The 20,755-nt window shown below is 40.5% G+C and overlaps 1 protein-coding gene across 1 annotated transcript; it reads right to left on the bottom strand.

The window, feature by feature from the left end:
- Positions 1-369: 369 nt before the first annotated feature.
- Positions 370-13,609, bottom strand: erich3 (glutamate-rich 3). The gene is made up of 14 exons (XM_030727990.1): positions 13,384-13,609; positions 11,537-11,630; positions 11,318-11,443; positions 11,147-11,218; positions 10,767-10,895; positions 7,953-8,111; positions 7,412-7,612; positions 6,732-6,912; positions 6,441-6,627; positions 5,832-6,058; positions 5,612-5,752; positions 5,084-5,440; positions 3,623-3,757; positions 370-3,536 (listed from the first exon to the last, which is right to left on the bottom strand). Exons 1-14 carry the CDS (start codon positions 13,401-13,403, stop codon positions 370-372), a joined length of 5,196 nt encoding a protein of 1,731 aa, XP_030583850.1. The 5' UTR covers positions 13,404-13,609.
- Between the last annotated feature and the right edge of the window lie 7,146 nt (positions 13,610-20,755).

Raw genomic sequence — 20,755 nt, 5'->3', positions numbered from 1 at the left:
AGGTGAGAGCAGCTGTACATGATACCTCATATCAACTAAGACCTCTTTGTGACCAACAAAAGGAAGAGATGATCTATTGTAAACATGTCACGCAGCAGTCAAAACTCATTATGTAGATTCCTTATGGTGACAGACGATGACGATGATTCGTGAAGCTGCTGTAATTCAAATGGAGAAACTACAACGCTGGAGGGCGTTTGCAAAAAAAAACTGACGAGCACGTTGCATTTCACTTTGAAGCCACCTGATTGTGCATCTAGACTACAATTCATTTGTACAACTTGACTTTATGTATAGTTTTCTCAAATTCAAAATGCAAAAGGAAATAAAGCTTCACTTTACCTTATTGTCACTATGACCTGAGCAGCTCTAATGTCCGCTCTCAGCCCTCGCAGCAGTCAGTAAAGGATATGAACTGTGAGCTAACAATGTTTCATCCACTGAAAAGGTGCTCAGCTGGTCTTTACTGAGTGTGTGTTTGATGTCTTCTATCAGCTGCAGCTCTTTTCTGTCACTGTCGACTCCCTCGTTACGAAGCTCCTCTTGACTTCCATCGTCAGACTTAGATGTTGTAAGATCAGTGGTTTCTGTAACTTCTCGGTCTTGCTTATCTGCTTTTCCCCATGTTTCGTTGATATCTTCAGTTCCAAGTGGGCTCGTGGACTGATGACCCTCTTCAGTTTGTGGTTGTTTTACATTCAAGTCAGTATCAGTAGTTTTCTCATCAGTTTGGTTTTTAGAAACACTCTCAGGCTTCCCAGCGGCCAAATGATGACTACCTGAAATGCTTTCCACTTCAGTTTCCTCATTAATTCCTTGTTTTGCACTTTTTTGATCATTACACTCTTGAGGAGATCCCACGTCTCCTTTGCTTCCTTTGCGCTCTTCCGACCTCATCTCCTGCGAGGCTGCAGACTCCTCACTTTGTTCAGTTCCTGCTTTTGGTATTAAGCCTTTCATGTCAGTCTTCTCCTCCACTTGTGGTACATTTTCAATGTCTGTGTGCGCTTTCTCTTCATCGTCAGACATCCTCACCATCTTAAGTGGACTCTCTGATCTTGGCAGCTCTGTAGACTTTGTCTCCTCTTTATTTGAGTTGGATGCTGGAGTCTCTGCTACTTCCTCCCTCAGATCTTCCAGAGGTTCAACAAACGTCTCAAAAAACTTTGACGACTGGTGCTTGTTTACCCAGTTAGTGACTAAATCTGTGTTGTCTTCTGTTCCTAAGGTCTCTGGATTTCCTTGACCTGCTGCAGCACTCTGTTCTGTGTTATCAGCCTCATCGTTTTGAGCTTGAGGTTTGAGAAGCACACTTGCTCCTTCCTCCGAGGTCTTGCTCGCGTCTTCTGCGTCTACTCCGTTTTCTCCATCGGTAGCAGGGAGGTCAACACCAACTGCATTTTCAGTGTGCGGGTGTATGTCAGACATTGCATCCTTATTCTCTTCATCTAATTTGGATGCCGTATCACTTAATTCGACAGCAACTGGTGCTGAAGATTGTTCCTGATCCCCTGAGGCAACAACTGTGACCTCATCCATGTTACCCTCAATGCTACTCTCCTTTTTGATGAAATATGGCTCTTTGTTTTCATTACCACAGTCAGATTTGTTGCCATTTTGATCTTCTTCTGTTTCCTCACTTTCATCTAATTTAGGCTCCTCTTTTATTTCTGCACCAGCTGTCTCTGGCTGTGAGTTGCTTGGAGATGATTCATCATTTTTTTCCACGCTGTCACCCCCCTCCTTAGCATCACGTTCCACCTCATCAGCGCCGGGAGCCTGATCAGCCTCGTCATCCTCATGCTTTTTAGCACTTTCTTCAGACTCCATTGTTAATTCTTTTATGTCTGCGCTCTCATCTTCAGCAGGCCTGTCTGATTTGCTTCCTTCTTCACCGTGTTCTGTTGTTTTCAAGTCATTTTCATCTTTTGGCTGAGCCTCTCCCTCATCGTCATGAGTTTTGCTCTCAGCTCCTGTAGAAACCTCCCCATTTTCAGCATCAGTTTCTCCCTTTTCACTGGTGTTACTGGCTCTTCCGGCTTCTTGCTCAACGCTCTCAAATTCTGGCGTGTCTTCAGTGAATTTAGTCCCATCTGCTGTTTCATTTACACCAACATCTGCACTTTTCTCACTTTCTTCTGCGGTCGCAGATATTCCTTCTCCTGGAGGGTTTTCATTTGTGTCTTTTTCCTTGTCATCCTCTTCATCATTTTTGATCTCTTTATCCTCACTTTTCTCAGCTTTGTTTTCATTCTCACTCTCTGATTTTTCAGCTTCATGATTGTGTTCTTGAACAGCTGTTTTAGTCTCAGTTTCAGCCCCACCCTCATTTTTATCAGCTTCCCTTGCTTCAAGATCTTCCTGTTCATTCTCAACACATTCACTAGTCTCATCATTTTCTGTCTTTTCTGACTCTTCAACTTTCTCTTCATCTGAGACTTTGTCATCCTCACCCAGGATCTTCACAGTTTCTTCTTCATTTTCCTTTGTTTTGGTGGCATTATCAGCGCTTTCTGCAGTGTTTTCCTGTATGTCTGGTGTTACTGGCTCTTCATCTTTTTCATCATTTTCTCTTTTCTCAGTACTTTCATCTTCTTCTATTTCATCAGAGGATGCACGAGTTTGTTTCTCCTTCTCTTCTTCTCCATCCTCTTCAGATTTCTGTTTGTCTTCCTTTTCCTCTGTTTCCATCCCCTCCTCACCCTGCTCACACTGTTCTTCCTGACTATCATCCTTACTAGTCTCTTTTCCTGATACTTGTTCTTCTTTAATGTCATCTTTACTGCTTTCATCCTTTGTATTTTCCTCACTTGTATCTGCAACCTTTTCAACTGTGGTTTCTCCACTCCCATTTGGCGAGCTGCTTGAGTTTTCGGCAGTGACTTCGGTTTCTGATGCTGCAGCTCCGTCCTCGCTGTCTGCCGGCTCCCTTTTTTCTGCATCAGTTACAGGTGCCTCTTCATAGCTGAGGGCCTCTCGCTCCTCTGAGGGTTCTGCTTTTATCTCTATTGTTTCTCTTGCTGTCATTGTCTCCTCCCCTGCATTATCAGGCACTGCTGTCTCATCGGTCCTTTCGTCCGGCTCTGATACTGATGACTCATCCTCCTCTCTGCTCTTTGCCCCTTGCCCTGCCTCATCACACTGAACGTCAGTCTCCACAGCAGTTTTCTCCTCCTTTTCTTCATCTTTCTCTACAGTCTCAGCATCAATAGTTTCAGCTGGGATTTCTTCAACAGGTTCAGTTCTCTTGTCATCTTGTGCCACATTTTCTTCTTTTAAAAGATGCAAAGCTTCACCTGTTTCCTCTGATTTATCTTTGTCTGCTGTGGCTTCGTCTTCCTCAGCCTTCTCATCTTCGGTACCATCCCGGTTCTCATGAGGCTCCTGCTCATTATCGCTTTGTTCTTTTGTTTCAGGTGAATCTTCCTGTTCCTGTGCCACCACCACTTCACCCGTATCACTTTCTTCACATTTTGTCTCTTCTGCAATGGTTTCCTGTTGTTCTGTAATTGTAACAAGCTCGTCTGGAGCTACAGCTGCAAAATACAAAATGGACTTGTAAAATACAAGAATTGTCTTGTGCAGTTTATGAATTTGTTATAATAAAAGTAAAATCTGATACCTTTGTTGTCTTGTTGAGGGCCTTTATGTGTGGTCTCCTCCTCTTCCTCTGTACTGGTGTCACTCAGTTCAGGCTCAGAGCTGCACTGGGCTTCCTTCAGTATGGCTTCAGCCAGTTTCTCCTGCACAGATTTGGCTTGAGACAAAAGGAACAGGACACTTGTGATCACCCTTCTCTGGGACATGTTAATGCTTCAATATTAACTTACCTTTGATAACGAGGGCTGCATCGCTTTTTGCAGGTTAATGGATAGGAATGAAAGATTTATTGATCTGCTTGTTTAAGCAAAAAAAAAAAAAAGTTCCTGTTCATTGTTCAGATGCATCATAGCAATGGGACTGGACAGAGAGCCCACTCCTCCACTAAAGATGATCGAGGAGGATGTAAGAAGGGAGGAATCCATCAAGTGTCGCAGTGAAGCATGGCGTCCAGAAGTTAAATGAGTAAGACATTTAAGGACCAGACAAATATTTCTTTAATCTTTCCAGGTGCAAACACAAAACGAAGCTAAGTGAGTGTTTCTGTTTCATGTCAACTGCTTCAACTGCAGCTGTTATATAGAAAAACCTTCCTAAAATTGCTGGTATCAAGAAATGCAACAGCCACCAAATTAATTACTAAAAAAAGACAATTAGTAACATAAACCACCGCCCTCAAAACAGTTGCATTAGAAACGTGTTTGACATGCATTTTTGTGCATCCCTCATATGAAAAAAAAACTGACCAAGAATTATAGTTTTAGTAAAGATATAGATGTACGCATATATGTTAAATATTTAGAGGTGAAGAAAAAATGGTGAAAGAAATCAAAATCTTTCTTGTCATGCAAAAGTAGATTTCTTTTGATATGCAAATGAATAAACGTGCAGCAGCTCGTCACAGAAGCATATTTTGAGCTTTTGAGTATGCAAATATTACTTTTTCTTCACTGCCGCTTACTTCTTCTTCTCTGATTGCAATTTCACCCCGATGTTGCTTGCCTTTGTTTACTTAACGATATATTTACACGTTATTTTTAAAAACCCTAATCAAGAAGATTGAATGAAGACTAAACATTAAAGTGTGTAAAAACACATTTTTAAAAGTTTTTTTTTAAGTTTTTTTTGCAATAAAAATTTTATTTCTCACAGATGTCCAAAGATCTCAACAGTAAAAGTGGATCAGACAGAAAACAAATCACTGCAACGACACACATATTTTTCCACTATTATTATTATTTTTTAAACGTTACAAGCTGACAATATTTTAGCAGTATGACAGTGACATGTATTTCTCTGTTCTATATTACAGTATTACTCAAATTATGTACAACTTACAGATAATTGCTTACATTATGACTCAGACTCACTTAAGGTGGTCTTGACCTTAGTCCAGGTTGTGTTAACAGTGGAAAAATCTCCATACAAGATGGATTTATCGACGTTTCTCACTCCACAGCTATATTTGGAGTTTTATACTCACCTCTCTCCTGTTCCTCTTCATGTTTGCTCTCCTCTATCATTTTCTCAGCATCTTTGTCATCACTCTGTCTCGTGTCGCTTCCTGAGGGGACGCTGGTGTCAGAGATTTCTATTTCTGTGCTGTCCCCTGCACTGTCCATGTGCGAGTCTTTGGCCACAGAAGACTCAGCTTCTGTGGCAGCAGCTTCTTCTGGATTTGGTTCATCTTTTTCCATTGGCTGAGCGACAGTTTCCTCTTGACCGTCCTCTCTTGGTTGCTCTGCCTTCTGGTCCTCTTTGCTGTCTTTTGTGTCTTCAGCATCACTCTCGTCCTGCTCGCTGCCCGAGGAGCTGGAGCCTGAATGAGATCTCGTGTCGTCTGTGAACAGGAATAATACATGTAAACATTTCACAAGATGGTTTTTGTTGCCTACAGTAAAAACACTTTACTTAAGCTCCTTTTGTTCCTTAATTGTCCTTAAGATTTTAAATATTCACACATTTTACTGGGATTGTTGCTTTATGTGGTCAACTAAGACAATTCACCCACCATCCTTCTCATCATTTTCAGTGTCAGAGGCGTCCTTCTCTTTAACCTGGCTTTCCATTTCGCTGGATGGAGATGGAGATTTCTCTTCTTTTTCCTCCTCTGCAGGTTTCTCTTCATCTGCTTCAAAGTCTTCTTCATAATCTGAAGCAGAAAAACACAGAAGATCCTTTAATAGGCATGTAAATCTTTAGTTTGAGCTCAAATGCTCCAGTTATTATACCATCTCTGTCTTTGTCCTCCTCAGGTGCTGTTTCTTCTTTGACTGGAGTCTCCTGTGGCTGACTGGTTTCACACTCTGAGTGGGAGCCAACATCCTCCCCGGTCCTCTCCGTCTCCATTTCAGGTGCATTTTTTGGGCTGCTGACTGATTCCTCTCTCCTTGTATCCTCCTTGACCCTCTTTGGTGGAGGAGTGGGCTTTTTGTCCAGTCCCATTGCTATGATGCATCTGAATAATGAACAAGAACTCTTTTTAAAAAGTAACTTTTGCTTGGTTAAATAAAGATATCAATACATCTCTCATTCCTGTCCACACCGTGGTGGTGACGTTAAAGTAATCTATCTATGGTGTAGTTCATTTTAAGCCTAATGTCACTTCAAAAATCATCAGTTTGAAAGGATTAGCTTGCTGAACAAACTGTGTGAGTATTATAAAATTTCTTTCTTTCCACAGAGTTTATTTTCTAGATTTATCCAAAATCCTATTGGCAGAATAACCAGGGTGACGCTAACTTCTGAGTTGGCCTGTAAAAAAAGGTCATCCCTGGGACACTTGTTTTATATTAAACAGATTTAGAGTTAAGGCTCATCTTTAAAGCTGTATATCTTACTTGTAACAGGGAGCGGCCCCCTCTACGCTGGAGAAGCCAAAGTGCCCGTGCTTGCCGCCGAGTCGGGAGCCTTTCCTGTGTTTGAACTCACAGCACGAGCTCAGCCGCTCCACCTGCAGCCCATTCAGGAAGAAGGTCAAGCTAAACGGGAACCCTCTGTGTCGCCTGGAGATAAACTGGAAGGTTTCTGAGAGAGAGATTGAGCATGATGAGACCCCCAAAAAAGCCATCCTAAATGTTTTGAGGTATCTATCTATCTATGAACAATACAACATGGTTTCACACACTGACCCCCCTCATGAAGTTTTCCCTTGTACACACACAGGTTCTCTCCTCCACAGTGCTGCTGAAACACCTTGACCTCGTCCCTCATGTCAGTCAGGTCACTGGAGAGACGCACCGTTTTGCCAAAGTACACCATGTTCACACACACTCTGCTCTGGTGAACAGAGCTCCTCAGCACTGGAGTGTCCTGGATGGAAAAAGTGGCAAGTTGGGGCCAGTTTATGAATTTATAGTAGTTTGGAAATACTTTAAGTTGTGATTCCAAATTTGATGTTAGTGATACATAGAGGTGGATGATATCTAGAGGTGGGTAAAATGTACTACTTCTATATGAGTCAAACAATTATCTAAATAAATTAAGGGTGAATGGGCATTAATACTATTAATTTGACACTTAAGTTCGATTTTTGGATTGTTTTTAGCAGATGTTTAGAAATGCTTTGTGTAGTTCTGTATTTGCTTTTTGGTATTTTCAAACACACACACACACACACACACACACACACACACACACACACACACACACACACACACACACACACACACACACACACACACACACACACACAGGAAATGCTATTTGTTGTTCCTGATTAATCCAAAGGAGCTGCAGCTTCATGTTTGTTGTGGAAACGTTTGTTGCCAAGGAAATCACAAGGAGAGATAAAGACCTGCTGTAACATCACATCAGCTCCACTGGAGGCGGTGGTCGGGTGCAGTCTGCGGCCTCTGACAGTACTGCTGGGAGTGACCTTTAACCCTCTCTCTTTCCTTTTCGTAGCTGGAGGCACTGGAGTGACAAAGTTGTTGATAACTGGGAGGCAATAGGGCGAGATGCCATGGGAGGGCTCCACCGGGGTCAAACGTCTCCGAGGCTCTTTTTCCATCTGGTAGAAAGGTTAATGAAGTCTGTGTATTGGCTCTATGAACAGCTACTTTTTGTTTTTTTCACTCTTAAATCTAGTGTTATGAATATTTAAAACTGTGGCTGTCTTATGTGAAAATACTGAGGTTCAGCATAGTTGATTTCTCTCAGTGCATAAGTATTATACAGAAAAGCATATTTAGTGCTGTCTACAGCTACATTTCTACATCTCTAAAAGGTAGTTTTATGACCAATAATACACTATAATTACTACGTTATATCACTTTAAAAATCTAATTTGTCTCCACAGAAAAACCTGTGACACAGCTTGTACATGTGGGTATCTTGAGTCTCAGACTCACAGTGCAGTTGAACGGCACGTCATTCTCGTGAGAGGATTCGAGGGGTCTGTAAGGGGAGCTGCGTCTGAGCGAAGCCGTGGTGCTGTTACTGTGGATTGGCTTCAAGCGCACCGGCCTCTGCATCTTCCCAGGGGCCGTGTTGGGTCGAGATGAGCTCGGCTAAAAACCATGTTACAGGCATACAGTAAGCACTCTGCTAATTACGTGAATGATACAGCTATACTCTTTGCATTGCCCTTGAACCATCATCATTGTGATTTCCTTTAATAAATAATGACAATCATGGAGCTGTGTTTCCACCTGCTCATCACGCTGGTGTTTTCTAACTGTGGGTTGTGTTATGTGAACTAGAGCTTATTTATTATTACGTTTTTCTTTCGCATTACTTTCCCTTAATAAAATAAAATCATGAGAAATCAGGATGACAACAGATGCATGCGAAGTGCACATTAGTTGTCTTCTAATCGTCACATTTCCCAGAAAATACACATTAATGTATTTCAAGCAAGGCTCAACCCGCTTTAGTGTGAGATGTTTGTCGAGATAGGGGGAGTGATTGCAGCAGAGTGCTCACAGAGATCAAAGACAGGATTACTGGCTCTATTTATTCTGGCATCGAGGTCTGCGACTTTTTATGTTTTAAAGATAACGCACAGCTAATCCCACCACTTCACTCAGAGCGCTCTCGTCTGCACACAAAGCAAACAGCTGAAGCTGCAGCTCTTCATACTAAAGTGGCAATGTCACTTTAAACACGGCAGCTATCAGGATGCACAGGTTACAACATACATTATAGTAATTTATCACTTAGGCATCACTCCTTGGCTGCAGGTCAAACTATCCATATGTTTACTCAATTAACCTGAGTAATGCTGCAAAGATGCAATTCTTTCTGTTTTTCTACAAGGTAGTAATCCAAAAGCTATGAAAAAAGAGAAAATGCACAAACTGCCTGAATGCAAGTGCAATGTAATAATCAGTTATAAATTTTGGCAAGTGCAAAACGTTTGCTTTCTTCCTAAGAAATATCTAGTCCTTATCAGGTCTTAAAATGAGGTGAATACATAATACAGATGGACAACAACACGTCATATTACACCGTATCCTTATTTATTTAACAAAAACTACGTTTTGTGTGTTAAAAAAAAAAAAAAAGGCACACCCCATGATTCAATATCTTGTTGAATCACCTTTAGCAGCAATAACTTGAAGTTTGTTTTGTGACTTTGTAAGTCTGTCACATCGCTGAAGATTATTTTTTGCCCACTCTTCTTTACAGCGTTGCTTCAGTTCATTGAAGGTTGCAGGCATTTACTTATGCACAGATCTCTGTCCCATCACAGCATCTGGAGATGCTTTATTATTTTCTTTCCAGCCACTCTGTTGCAGATTTGCTGTTCTTGGGATCATTGTCCTGCTGCATGAGCACGCAGCTTTAGTTGTCAGACAGATGGCCTCACATTTACTCCTTTGGTGTACAGAGGAGTTCATGGTTGACTCAATGACTGCAAGGTATGAAGCGTTTGTGCTGGTGTGCTGTGCTGGGTTTTCACCAAACATGGTGCTGTACACAATGGACAAACATCTCCACTTTGGTCTCATCTGACAATTTTTCTACAGGTCATGTGGCTTGTTTTAGATGCAGCTTTGCAAACCTAAGCCATGCTGCCATGTTCCAGGTCCTGGGAAGATTGGCAGCTGTGTTGAATGGTTTCCACTTGTGAATAATCTTTCTCACTCTAGAATGATGAGATTGGTTGAAAATGGCCTTAAAATCCTTCATAGATTGATGGGCAGCACCGATTGCTTGTCTAAGATCACTGCTGATGTCTTTCCTCCTCTGCATTGTGTCAACACACACCTGAACGCTCTAGAAGAAAAAACTGCCAAAACTTCTGCTTTTATAGAGGCGCTCACACTTGCTAATGATCAGTTAATTGCATGTGAATAACGGCACTTGGCTGCTCCTTTCCCTCTTAATACCTGTGGGATCAGTAAAGGTGTACCAAATTTTTTCACACACTGCTTCTGCATTTTGGCTTCATTTCTGTTAAATAAATAATGACACTGTATAAAATGTGATGTGTTGTTGTTCATCTGAGGTTGCACTTACATAACTGGAAAGAACCAGATATGTTTTATGTATGTAAAATCTTACATACATGGTAAGAGAATGTACTTTCTTTATCACATGACTGTGTATATTATATTATCTATGCATGCGTGCCTAAACATGTCTATTATAAGATCAGTACTTAAGCCTGGGAACAGATGTCTCAAGTGTACCAGATTTATTACTCTAAGTTTTTTTTTTTTTTTCTTTTTTTTAACCACAGCAGTGAGCCCGGTTTGGTCCAAAGATAGGCTATTTTCCCAGGATTCAGTGTACACTACAGGTTATCCTGGCCAACAAATTAATCCAGCACATAAATCAAATAAACAAACACATAAACAAAAAAACCCCACAACTTGTTCATTTCACATATCTGTTTTTGTGTGGATTATAAAACATAACTTAATAAACACCCAATATCTCACATGTCAGCTCTGTGTTTGTTTTTAAGGTGATAAATAAATGAATCTTTTCTCTCCAATCACACTGATCAGCCTGAGGTGGATTCTTTAACAAAAGGTCATTGCTTTGAACTCACACATAATTCTCTGAAACCAGCGGTGTAATTTTTAACTTTGTTGTGGCATATAAAAACACCAGTCTAGTTGGTGTGATTAATAAAATGTTTTAAAAGGTCACACTTTAAACAATAAACACTCAAATCAGTGGATTTATGTAAACATCCTGGTGCTTTCACGTACCGACTCAGAGGACTCAGAGTGTTCCCCCTCTGGCCCAGAGTGCTGTTTCCAGATGCCCCTGGCACCTGTAGGTGGGCGTGGAGACAGGATGTGGACAAAGCCTTCCTCATACCTTTTAGAGCGCTCCACCTGCCAAACAACACCATTACTTATTATACAGTATGTGGCGTTATATGAGACAAATATAAATTCATTATTTTTTTGTAAAAAAATAAAAGGGTTAGATGACTCATACAGATGTGATCTTCTGTTGAGACACTGAAAATAAATTATATCTGCAAATTAGCACTTGTGATTAATTGTTGCTTTTTTCCTATAATTTAAGAGTCATTAGTTTACAAAATGGGGCAGCAAAGCATTGTTTTATGTAAATGATGTACCTTGATCTTACGCACTCTTTCCCTCCTTGCAAACTCCTCCAGTTTCCTTTTGATCTCTATTTGGTGGAGACGCTGTGTAGACAGGAAACAAGGCAAATTATCAGCATCTGTTACATAAGGAAAAGCACGGATTCAATGACAGTGTTTTTTTCTTTTAATTTTATCGCCCACCTCCATCTCCAGCACCTTGTGGAAAATAGCCTGAGCCAGACATTCTCGAACATGTCTCTGGTGGGCTCTCTGGATCAGCTTATGTCTGTACTCCTTGTCCGGAACAATGCGCCCACTCCTGGTGATCTAATGTCAACAGGAGTATCAGCAACTTTCAATCAATCAATCAGTCAATCAGTAAATCAATGTTTTTAACTGGATTCCATAATTTAAACATACCAGTCCTGCTCTCTGCAGGTGTCGCCTGATGCGAGTGTTGCTAAAGTATCCAGCGAGATGTTTGTCTGTGAGGCTGTTGTAGGCCGAAATAAGTCTGCAGACACAAAACCAAAAACACGCAGGAGACACACATATTTAATCCTAGTCACCACTAAACACAGCCTCACTTCAGGAGAGGAGGAATGTGCAGGCTTTAAACTATGTGTTGATTAAAGCTATCGGAGAAGCGGAGTCCTAATCAAATGCTTTACTGGGGAACAGCACCGTGTTTGTTTGTTGCCAGTTGTTCTCTTGTCCTCATTAACGAGACATCAGCTCGTCCCCAGACCGGCCTGTCTGAAAGCAGGATTTTTTTTTCCAATACAGATTTGATTTCCACCAGCATTTGTGTAGAACACAACAGGATCTTACAACTATAGAGTCTGTTACAGGTGTCTGATTACCCACAGGAATTAGAGGGGATGACACACTTAACCCGGGCTGCCTCCTCTTTGTGCGCCAGGCTTGTTTGTTTCAGGTGCTCCAGATCGCAAGCACTGAACCTAAAACTGTCATTTTAGACATGACTTTCTCCGAGCAGGAGAGGTGTTGTGGAGAAACACGGCTCAGAAATATCCGGTGCCAAAGCAGTTAAGAGGCATCCTTCTTTTCATGACAGAACTTGTTGTCTCATTTGTGTTTACAGTCTAGCACGTTTTTTTTAAATTAGTTTTTATTATGGTATCGTGGTATATTTGCTTATACGAGTATGGGGAAAAAAATGCAACTGGATGGATAATCTCACCTGTGTGTGTGTGTGTGTGTATCTCTATTCCTCCTCAACTGCATGCAAGACTTGACATATCATGAAAACAACGTTTGCTGGAATATTTTGCAGGGATAGTGTTACAAATACAAAAGATAACTGTGTGAGACCGTGTGCCGTGCAGGTGTGATATTTTCTGAGACGGTTAAAATCTAGTGCTGTTGCAACACTACTTTTTGGGAGGGTGCATATTAGTAAACTGGCCTAAAAGCAGCAAAACTAAAACACCTGCATTCAAAAAGTTACTTGAATGCCAAAATAATAGCAACAAAATACAAGCCAAGTAATCACTCTGCAGCAGGACCTCTGTCATTATTGGATCAATGCTGCATGATTGTACCACGGAATCGGTTTGTTTCTTGTTGCAGTTTAGTGAAGTGTTTACTATTTTCCAGCTCATTTGAATTTTTATTTCCTTAAGTTACAGTTTGATAGTTACATCCAGAGCTATACAGCATGTTAAAGACACTGCGAGTGCTTCCTTCTGAAATGTGGTGCATTAGAGATCTGAAGTAGCATTAAACAGAAAATGGTGAAGTACCTCAAATCTGAACTTAAGCACAGTAGATGGTTATGGGTACTTGCAAGACACCGTTACTTCAAATTCTTTCTGTTTGGCGTCACTCGTTATTCATAATAAAGCCCAATGTTTTTGCAAAGCTGTCTATAAAGTTTTCTTTGAATTATTTATGGGTTTGAGTGGACCCATTTGAAGAGGCAGGTTAAAGAAGCACTCAAAGTGATAAAACGTGCCTCACCGGTGACTGTATTGGCACACACTGTGGGAGTCTCATCCACCGAGAAGCACTTTTAAACTGTTATTATTATTATTAGCCTTTCTTAGCAGGATTAGCATAGTTTAATTGCTGGATATTTAAAAATATTATTATTGATAATTTTCCAGCTTTTCTAGCTGCTGAAAAATATGAAAAGAAATGGATGGAGTTCATCTAACACAAGGCCTCCGAAGGGGGTAAAGTTATACAGACTGAACCAGGCGGCTCTGTCCACGTTGAATAAAAACATATTCAGTTGCTCTTACCCTGCGCTGAAGTGACTCATGGCTTTCAGCCCGCGCTCTCCTGAAAATTCCCTCCAGCGTTTGAGGTGTGAAGGGAGGCGGACTCTGCTCGGTGCTCGTTGGGAGACGTTCAGGTTAGCGTCATGTCAGATTAGTCAGAGACGTTGTTATAAAGTGAGGCAGGTAAATTTTGAGCTGAGCCGGACTGAAGGTGCACTTCTCCCACAGCGGAACTGATGACAGTCGCCGGTTGCCATGGGAAATCACGTGACGAGTCTGCCAACAAGGCTGGTTTCCACTTACAGAGTCCCACTGACAGCTCAGCACGCATACAGAGCCACGCACGCATCCATCCTAAACTAATTATTTTAAACACATATTACAATGTGTCCATTTACAATTAAGAGCAGGAACTATGTTTTTTTTTTAACTGTTAACTTTCTCAATCATTTGATTTCTATTGTAACTTGAGGTCATGACAGAGCACTCACATATCACTCCACTACAAAATCAAAAATATTACAAAGGTTCTGCATTCAAAATCGTGTCTAAGATATACAGTACAGTTGTAGGTGACATATAAAGCAGTATAAAATGGACATAAATATACTTTTGTAAGGTAAAGATTTAATTACTTAAAAGCAAGACTTGAGTATGCACTAAGTACGAGTTTTACTTGTTTTTAATCTTTTAATCTGCTGTCTATGCACTTTGTACTACTTTACTGTGTTGTGTGAAGCCGTTTTTCAGTTTCTCTGTTCTGTGTTCATCTGAACTTGTATTTATCTAATTTTAAGACCTGGTAAAGACCAGATCATTTTTTATGATGTCCTGATACCTGAAACCTTAGATCTGAAAGACAACGTGTACTTTTATCATAAAAGGGATATTGTAATTTTTCAATAAGTTTATTAAAGGTAATTAAGTACTCATAATGATTCAAAATAAACTTTTGCCCATCACATTACACAATGTTAAAAATAAAACTTAAATAATGCCTCAATTTATCTATAAGACAACTATGTTTTCTTGACTTGATGGAAAAATAAAAGTGATAAATGTGCAGTTTAAAACTTATGACAAGTTATGTAGAGCTACTTAGAAGTCTGTGAAGCCGCTAGAATTTTTTTATCTTTCTGCATAAATGCTTTTGACATTCACATGTGTAATATTAGATCATTTTATTCAATAAAAGCAACTCTAAAATTTTTTGTCTGATTTTTTTAATGTTAGGATGTATAAAAATCCCGCAGCTCATAATCACAGATATGATTTAATATATTTAAATTGACGTTGTGATGCTATCAGCAACCATAGACAGTGTTCCAGGAACCTACAATGCCACGTGCAGTCCTGCAGGTGTAAAAGAATAAAATATGCTTCTGCAAAGTTATTCTTTGCATTCGCTGACTAGAAGCTACAGTGACATAAAAATCACTGCTCTTTCCTTCATGACTGATTTTTATTGATGGCTGATGATGTGAGCTATGGTCTGCCCTGAAAAATCACTGATTCAGTGGCAAAACCATCAATTCCCACCTCCATAAATAAATTTGCAGTGGAACTGGACGACTTCAGGTCCTCTGTGGCCCTCTTGTGGAAATGTGAACAACTATTATAATGATCTTTTAAAAAAAAAAAAAAAATATGTGTGTGTGTATATATCCTTTTTGGCATAATGTAGTATAATTTTTATGTGGTTTATTAGCATGTTTCAAGCTTTCAACGCAATCATCCCAGATATTCTCACCACCAAACTGCACAGGTTTCTTGGTGTCCTCATCTCTGCTGATCTCTGTTACGCTGGATCTCATCTGTTATCAAGAAGGTTCAGCAGCGACTTTACTTCCTGAGGGTCCTCGGGAAGAACAACCTGGACTCAAACCTGCTGCTGACCTTTTACCGCTCATCCATTGAGAGCCTGCTGACCTACTGTATCACAGTATGGTACGGCAGCTGCACTGAGGCAGACAGGGTGAGGCCTCAGAGGGTGGTCAAGACAGCACAAAGAATCGTTGGCTGCCCTCTCCCCTCCCTGATGGACATCTACACCTCCCGCTGCCTCAGCAGAGCCAAAAACATCATCAAGGACAGCTCACACCCTGGCTGAACTGTTTGACTTGCTGCCCTCTGGCTGGCGCTACAGGTGCATCAAAGCCAGAACAAACAGACTCAAAAACAGTTTCTTCACCAGAGCGATCACCACCCTGAACTCACACAACTCATCTGTTTGCAATATTATATTATTCATACTGAACAATATATATATCACTTCTATATTGCGTAATATCCAATATTCATTCACCAAGTGCAATACTCACCATCTTCATGTTATGTGTATATACTTTCATCAATCCATCCATCCATTCTCTTCTGCTTATCCTGTTCAGGGTCGCGAGGGGGATGGAGCCTATCCCAGCTGACATAGGGTGAGAGGCGGGTACACCCTGTACAGGTCGCCAGCCTGTCGCAGGGCCAACACAGAGAGACAGACAACCTTTCACACTCACATTCATACCTATGGACAATTTAGAGTAGCCAATTAACCTAACCCCCAGTAAGTGCATGTCTTTGGATGGGAGGAAACCAGAGTACCCGGAGGAAACCCACGCAGACACGGGGAGAACATGCAAACTCCACACAGAGAGAGGGAGAGGCCTGGGCCAAGGTGGAATCAAATGTATATACTTATTTTACTTATTTTATTTTATTTTATTTTATTTACAATTTATATATTTTTATACATTCTTTCTATTTTATTTTCTGTATATTTTTTTATACATTCTTTTTATGCATTGTTTTATTTTCTGTATCTTTTTAGAAGTTCTATTTTATATTTATAGGAAGTGTGACTTTCTACTGCATGGCACCGAACAGAAGTGGCCCTCCAACCTCATTGTACATCCTGTATAATGACAATAAAGACATTCTATTCTATTCAGAAGGCATCTCTTAATTAAACTTATAAGATTACCATAAATGATATGTTTGGTGAAATGTTTATCTTCTATATTTCTGATTTATGTAAGTGTGGCATCAGTGCTTTTTGCTTCCTAACCTGCAGCATCCAACTGCCTTTATATTGTGTGGCATTAAATGTCAGGCATCACTTCGAATTCTCTGATAGAGCTCAGTTTCACAATCACTTGATGGCTCATCACTTCCAGTGTTGACCAGGGAGGGGAGCCATGCTACTATCTGGAGATGTGACACGGCTTTGAAGGATCACTGGTGAACACAAAAGAAGAGTATTCTTATTATTCTGTTATTCTTTTGCCTGTATCTGCTCTACCCTGTTCAAATATCCAACAGGAGATAGAGACGTGCAGCCTGTGAGTAGGTAGGTCATGATACTGTGTGTAAACTGGCCACTGCTGGTGATTAGTGAGCAGAAACGTATTCTGAGACCATCCACAAATTTCACCATAAATCAAAGTTTGACTGCACATGAAATGTACCAAAGTCAGATCACCGGGGAGAGAGTCGGGGGCTGCATTTTATTCCCTATTCATCTCTTTCTGAAAACAAATTTTCATGTGCAAAATGTGTGTGGTGCTCGAACACATGCGGGGTCAATGCAGCTGCTGGAATGATGAGTCACTACTGGAATTATTTTTTCCTTTATCAAGAAGAAGAAGAAGATTACAATCAGTGTTGCAATTTTTAAGCTGTTCATAGCTAAGCTTTAGAAGACGGACAAAGTTTCCTATACATACGCTCACTGTACACTTTATTAGGTACAACTTGCTAATACTGGGTTGGACCTCCTGTTGCCTTCAGAACTGTCTCAATTCTTTGTGGCGTAGATTCAACTGAAAACATGTTGGAAACATTCCTCAGAGATTTTGGTCCATATCAACATGATAGCATCACGCAGCCCAAAGGTGCTCTGTTGGATTGAGATGGGGTGACTGTGGAGGCTGTTTGGTTTCAGTGAACTCATTGCCATGCTGTGTGACACTGCCTGTTATTCAGTTGGAAGCAGCCATCAGGAGATGGTCATAAAGGGATGGACATGGTCAGCAACAATACCATTACTCCACCACCAGCCTGAGCCATTGATACACGGTGGGATGGATCCGTGATTTCATGGTGTCTAAGGCAAATTCTGACACTACCAATCACATGTTGCAGCAGAAATTGAGACTCATCAGACCAGGTCCAGCCTTCTATTGTCCAATTTTGCTGAGTCTGTGTGAATTTTAATCCCAGTTTCCCATTCTTAGCTGATAGGAGTGGCACCCAGTGTGGTCTTCTGCTTCTGTAGCCCATCTGTTTGGAGGTTCAGTGTGTTGCTTGTTCAGAGATGTTCTTCTGCATACCTTGGTTGCAACTAGTGGTTTCTTAAGTTACTGTTGCCCTCCTGTCAGCTCAAAGCAGTCAGACCATTCTCCTCTGACATCTGGCATCAACAAGCCATTTTTGCCCAGAGAACTGCTGCTCACTGGATATTTTCTCTTTTTTTGGCCATTCTTTATAAACCCTGGAGATGGTCGTGTGGGAAAATCCCAGCAGATCAGCAGTTTCTGAAATACTCAGACCAGCCTGTCTGGTACCAACAACCATGCCACATTCCAGATCACTTAAATTACCTTTTTTCCCCATTCTGATGCTCAGTTTGAACTTCAGCAAATTGTCTTGACCATGCCTACATGCCTAAATGCATTGAGTTGCTGACATGTGATTGGTTGATTATACATTTGCGTCAATGAGCAACTGAACAGGCAAACCGAACAAAGTAGCCAAGTAGTGAGTGCACATATCTAGCTTTCTCTCTCATGAGATATTGTCCTTGTTAAATGTACATTTTTGCATATATACATACATACATATATACATACATAAATACATATTTTGGCGTGATATTGAAACTGATGGCATGTTCATTGTCATCAGCCATCAGAGCAGCACGAGAAGCATCCTTTGTGGAGCTTCATTAATAACCTTTCCATTTACAGATGTGCACTAAAGGTGAACAAGCCAGGCAGGTGAGTTTCCTGTTTGAACATTCATTACATTTCAAGCTGCTGGGATTGAGACGGGTATGCCTTCATGCTCAAAATAAACATAGTAATCAAGGCAGACATTTCACCAGCACTAAATACCTAATGCACAACGCAGGTCTTAAAATAACAATTAGCGTGGAAATGGAAGAGGGTGATTATAAATTCCATTCAGGAAAGGGTCTTGGCTGTAAGCTGGGAGGTAGCAGGGAGATCTCGGGGAGTCATGCGGTTCAGAAATGGGGGGGCAGCAGTTTTTGCAATCAGTGTTAAATAGAACAGTTTTGTGCCTGTGTGATTGTGAAGTGGGCCATTACTCGTTGATAAGAGCACTTTTTCCTTGTGTCGCTCTGATTGGGCTGAGCATGCTGCTCCCTCTCACATGCTGTCCCAATGCAATCAGACCCCTCTTTCACTGCACTGCCATTTTCACCGCTGTGATTTCCACCCAATCCCTCCTTCGCCCCCCCACCTAATGCAACCACCCCACCCCACCCCGCCTCCCATCCTCCAGCACCCCACCTCCCCCTTCAGATTCAATGAGTACCCATTTACAGCAAGGAGAAAAGGTCACGCCAAACTCGTTGTGTCAATTGTAAACCACCCCAATTTGGACTGATTTCAATGAAATAAAAGAGCGGTTGCAGCCCTAAAGAAAGCAAAGGTCCATGTGGAAGTAGCAAATTAGGAGAGTTTCTGAGAGACTGGTCAGGGTCAAACGCTCAGTGCTTCACTGGGCGAGACTCATCCACATTCCTTGTTCTTACTGTATTAGGGAATGTTGTGTATCCTCAGAAATTAATCTTTTATAAAATACTACAATGTAATTAAGATGTAGAGATATGTCACATGGTGTCAATTTTAAAAGAAAGAAAGAAATATGTGCAAGGCTTTGATTTTCACAACAAACATTTCTTTCAGGTTAAGTGAGGATGACATTTCTACCTGTCATGTTCCTTATTTAAGTGCTTATATTACTACACTCACTAAAAGAAGTACTTATTTTACTTATTTATTAATGTGCATTATTGCACTTTATGTTCCCCTGAATGTTCTCTGTTGCCTGGGGTATGCAAATTGACAAATATCAATCTAATCTATCTTATATATTATAGTAAACTCTGCGATTTGATGCCTTTTATTTTGTTTTACTTCTCAGAGGTTCCTCTCCTGTATGTGTACAATTACATATATTCTCTTTGTCTTTTTTTCTTTGTTCATTTTTTTAAGGTTCCAGTCTGGCCTGCTGGGTGGTTTTGCAGAATGTAAAAACTGCAAAGAAGGCGTGCATAATTTTGGACTTTTCTCGCTATTTTGTAACTTGTGTTGCAAGTCCTGTAGAAAATTAGCACATCCTCTGTGTGGGTGTCTGAATTGTTCTTTTTATCCAAGCCTGAGGTCTGAATCATCATCATTAGTTTTAATGTTTTTGTACTGACAGAGACTTTACAAATGAGCTGCCATCACCTAAAAAGTAAGGTGGTTCAGCCAGGGAGCTGTGATGGGGCATTTCTTTGATTTACAATGTTTCTTTGTGATGGCAGCAGACTGACTGATTGTGAGGAAACTGGGACATATTGTTAAAACTACACTTATTTTTTTAATCAAAAATCTTAGCCTGTTCATCTGTTTTATTAAATGTGAATGTGAAAGAATTCAAACATATTTTCACCAAAAGAAAGAGGAAAATTGGGTTATTATATTGTAATATATATATATTAGGTTTTACAGGTTTGGCCCACAAACTGGACTGTATGTGTCCCATGGACTGAAGTAAGTGTTAACCTATAACTTTGCCACTAAAGTAGAATTACATTTGACAGGTGACAAAAGTGCTAAAATGAGTTTGAACACTGTTATTATGATGAAAGCTACTTATATGTGTAATATAAATTGTACATGAATAATTATATAACCCCCATTGTTGCCAGAAACAAGCGAAAAAAAAAAAGAAAGAATAAAATCCAGTTACTTCTTGTTCTTGGTTGCAAAATGATCCAAAACTGTGAACCCACATTCTAACCCAAACATTTTTTGGGGCATCATCTAGGATGCCACTATCGCACTTATACTCCATACTGTACCACGACCGCCACCCACAGTCAGATGTAAAGCAGTGACGCAGCAGAACCAGTTTCTAAGTGTGTTGACAGATGAGAGATTGTTTTTGTCTGGTCCATATCACACAAAACATTTTAGAAGTCAGCCGTGCAATGCTGAAAATGAAAACATGCAAATGTTACACACGCAGATGTCCATCTTTCCCAACATCTGCTCATATGAGGTATTCCATGTACAGTGAAATGGAGTGAGATGTGATTATGTTCTATATTAAAATGCTGTCTTTGTCTTTTCCCACTGAACTAGAGAAACCAAAATAAATCGTCTTT

The sequence above is a fragment of the Archocentrus centrarchus genome, chromosome 4 (genome assembly GCF_007364275.1).
Source record: "Archocentrus centrarchus isolate MPI-CPG fArcCen1 chromosome 4, fArcCen1, whole genome shotgun sequence".
Classification (NCBI taxonomy): domain Eukaryota; kingdom Metazoa; phylum Chordata; class Actinopteri; order Cichliformes; family Cichlidae; genus Archocentrus; species Archocentrus centrarchus.
This window is presented reverse-complemented; position numbering and strand designations above follow the sequence as displayed.

What these genes read in the sequence shown, in the direction of transcription:
- erich3 (XM_030727990.1), bottom strand. Translation starts at nt 13,403, where the DNA reads ATGAGTCACTTCAGCGCAGG. An exon ending in TGAAGAGGAACAGGAGAGAG is followed by an intron (nt 3,758 to 5,083) that starts GTGAGTATAAAA and finishes TTTTGTCTCAAG; the next exon opens with CCAAATCTGTGCAGGAGAAA. An exon ending in CCCTCAACAAGACAACAAAG is followed by an intron (nt 3,537 to 3,622) that starts GTATCAGATTTT and finishes TGTATTTTGCAG; the next exon opens with CTGTAGCTCCAGACGAGCTT.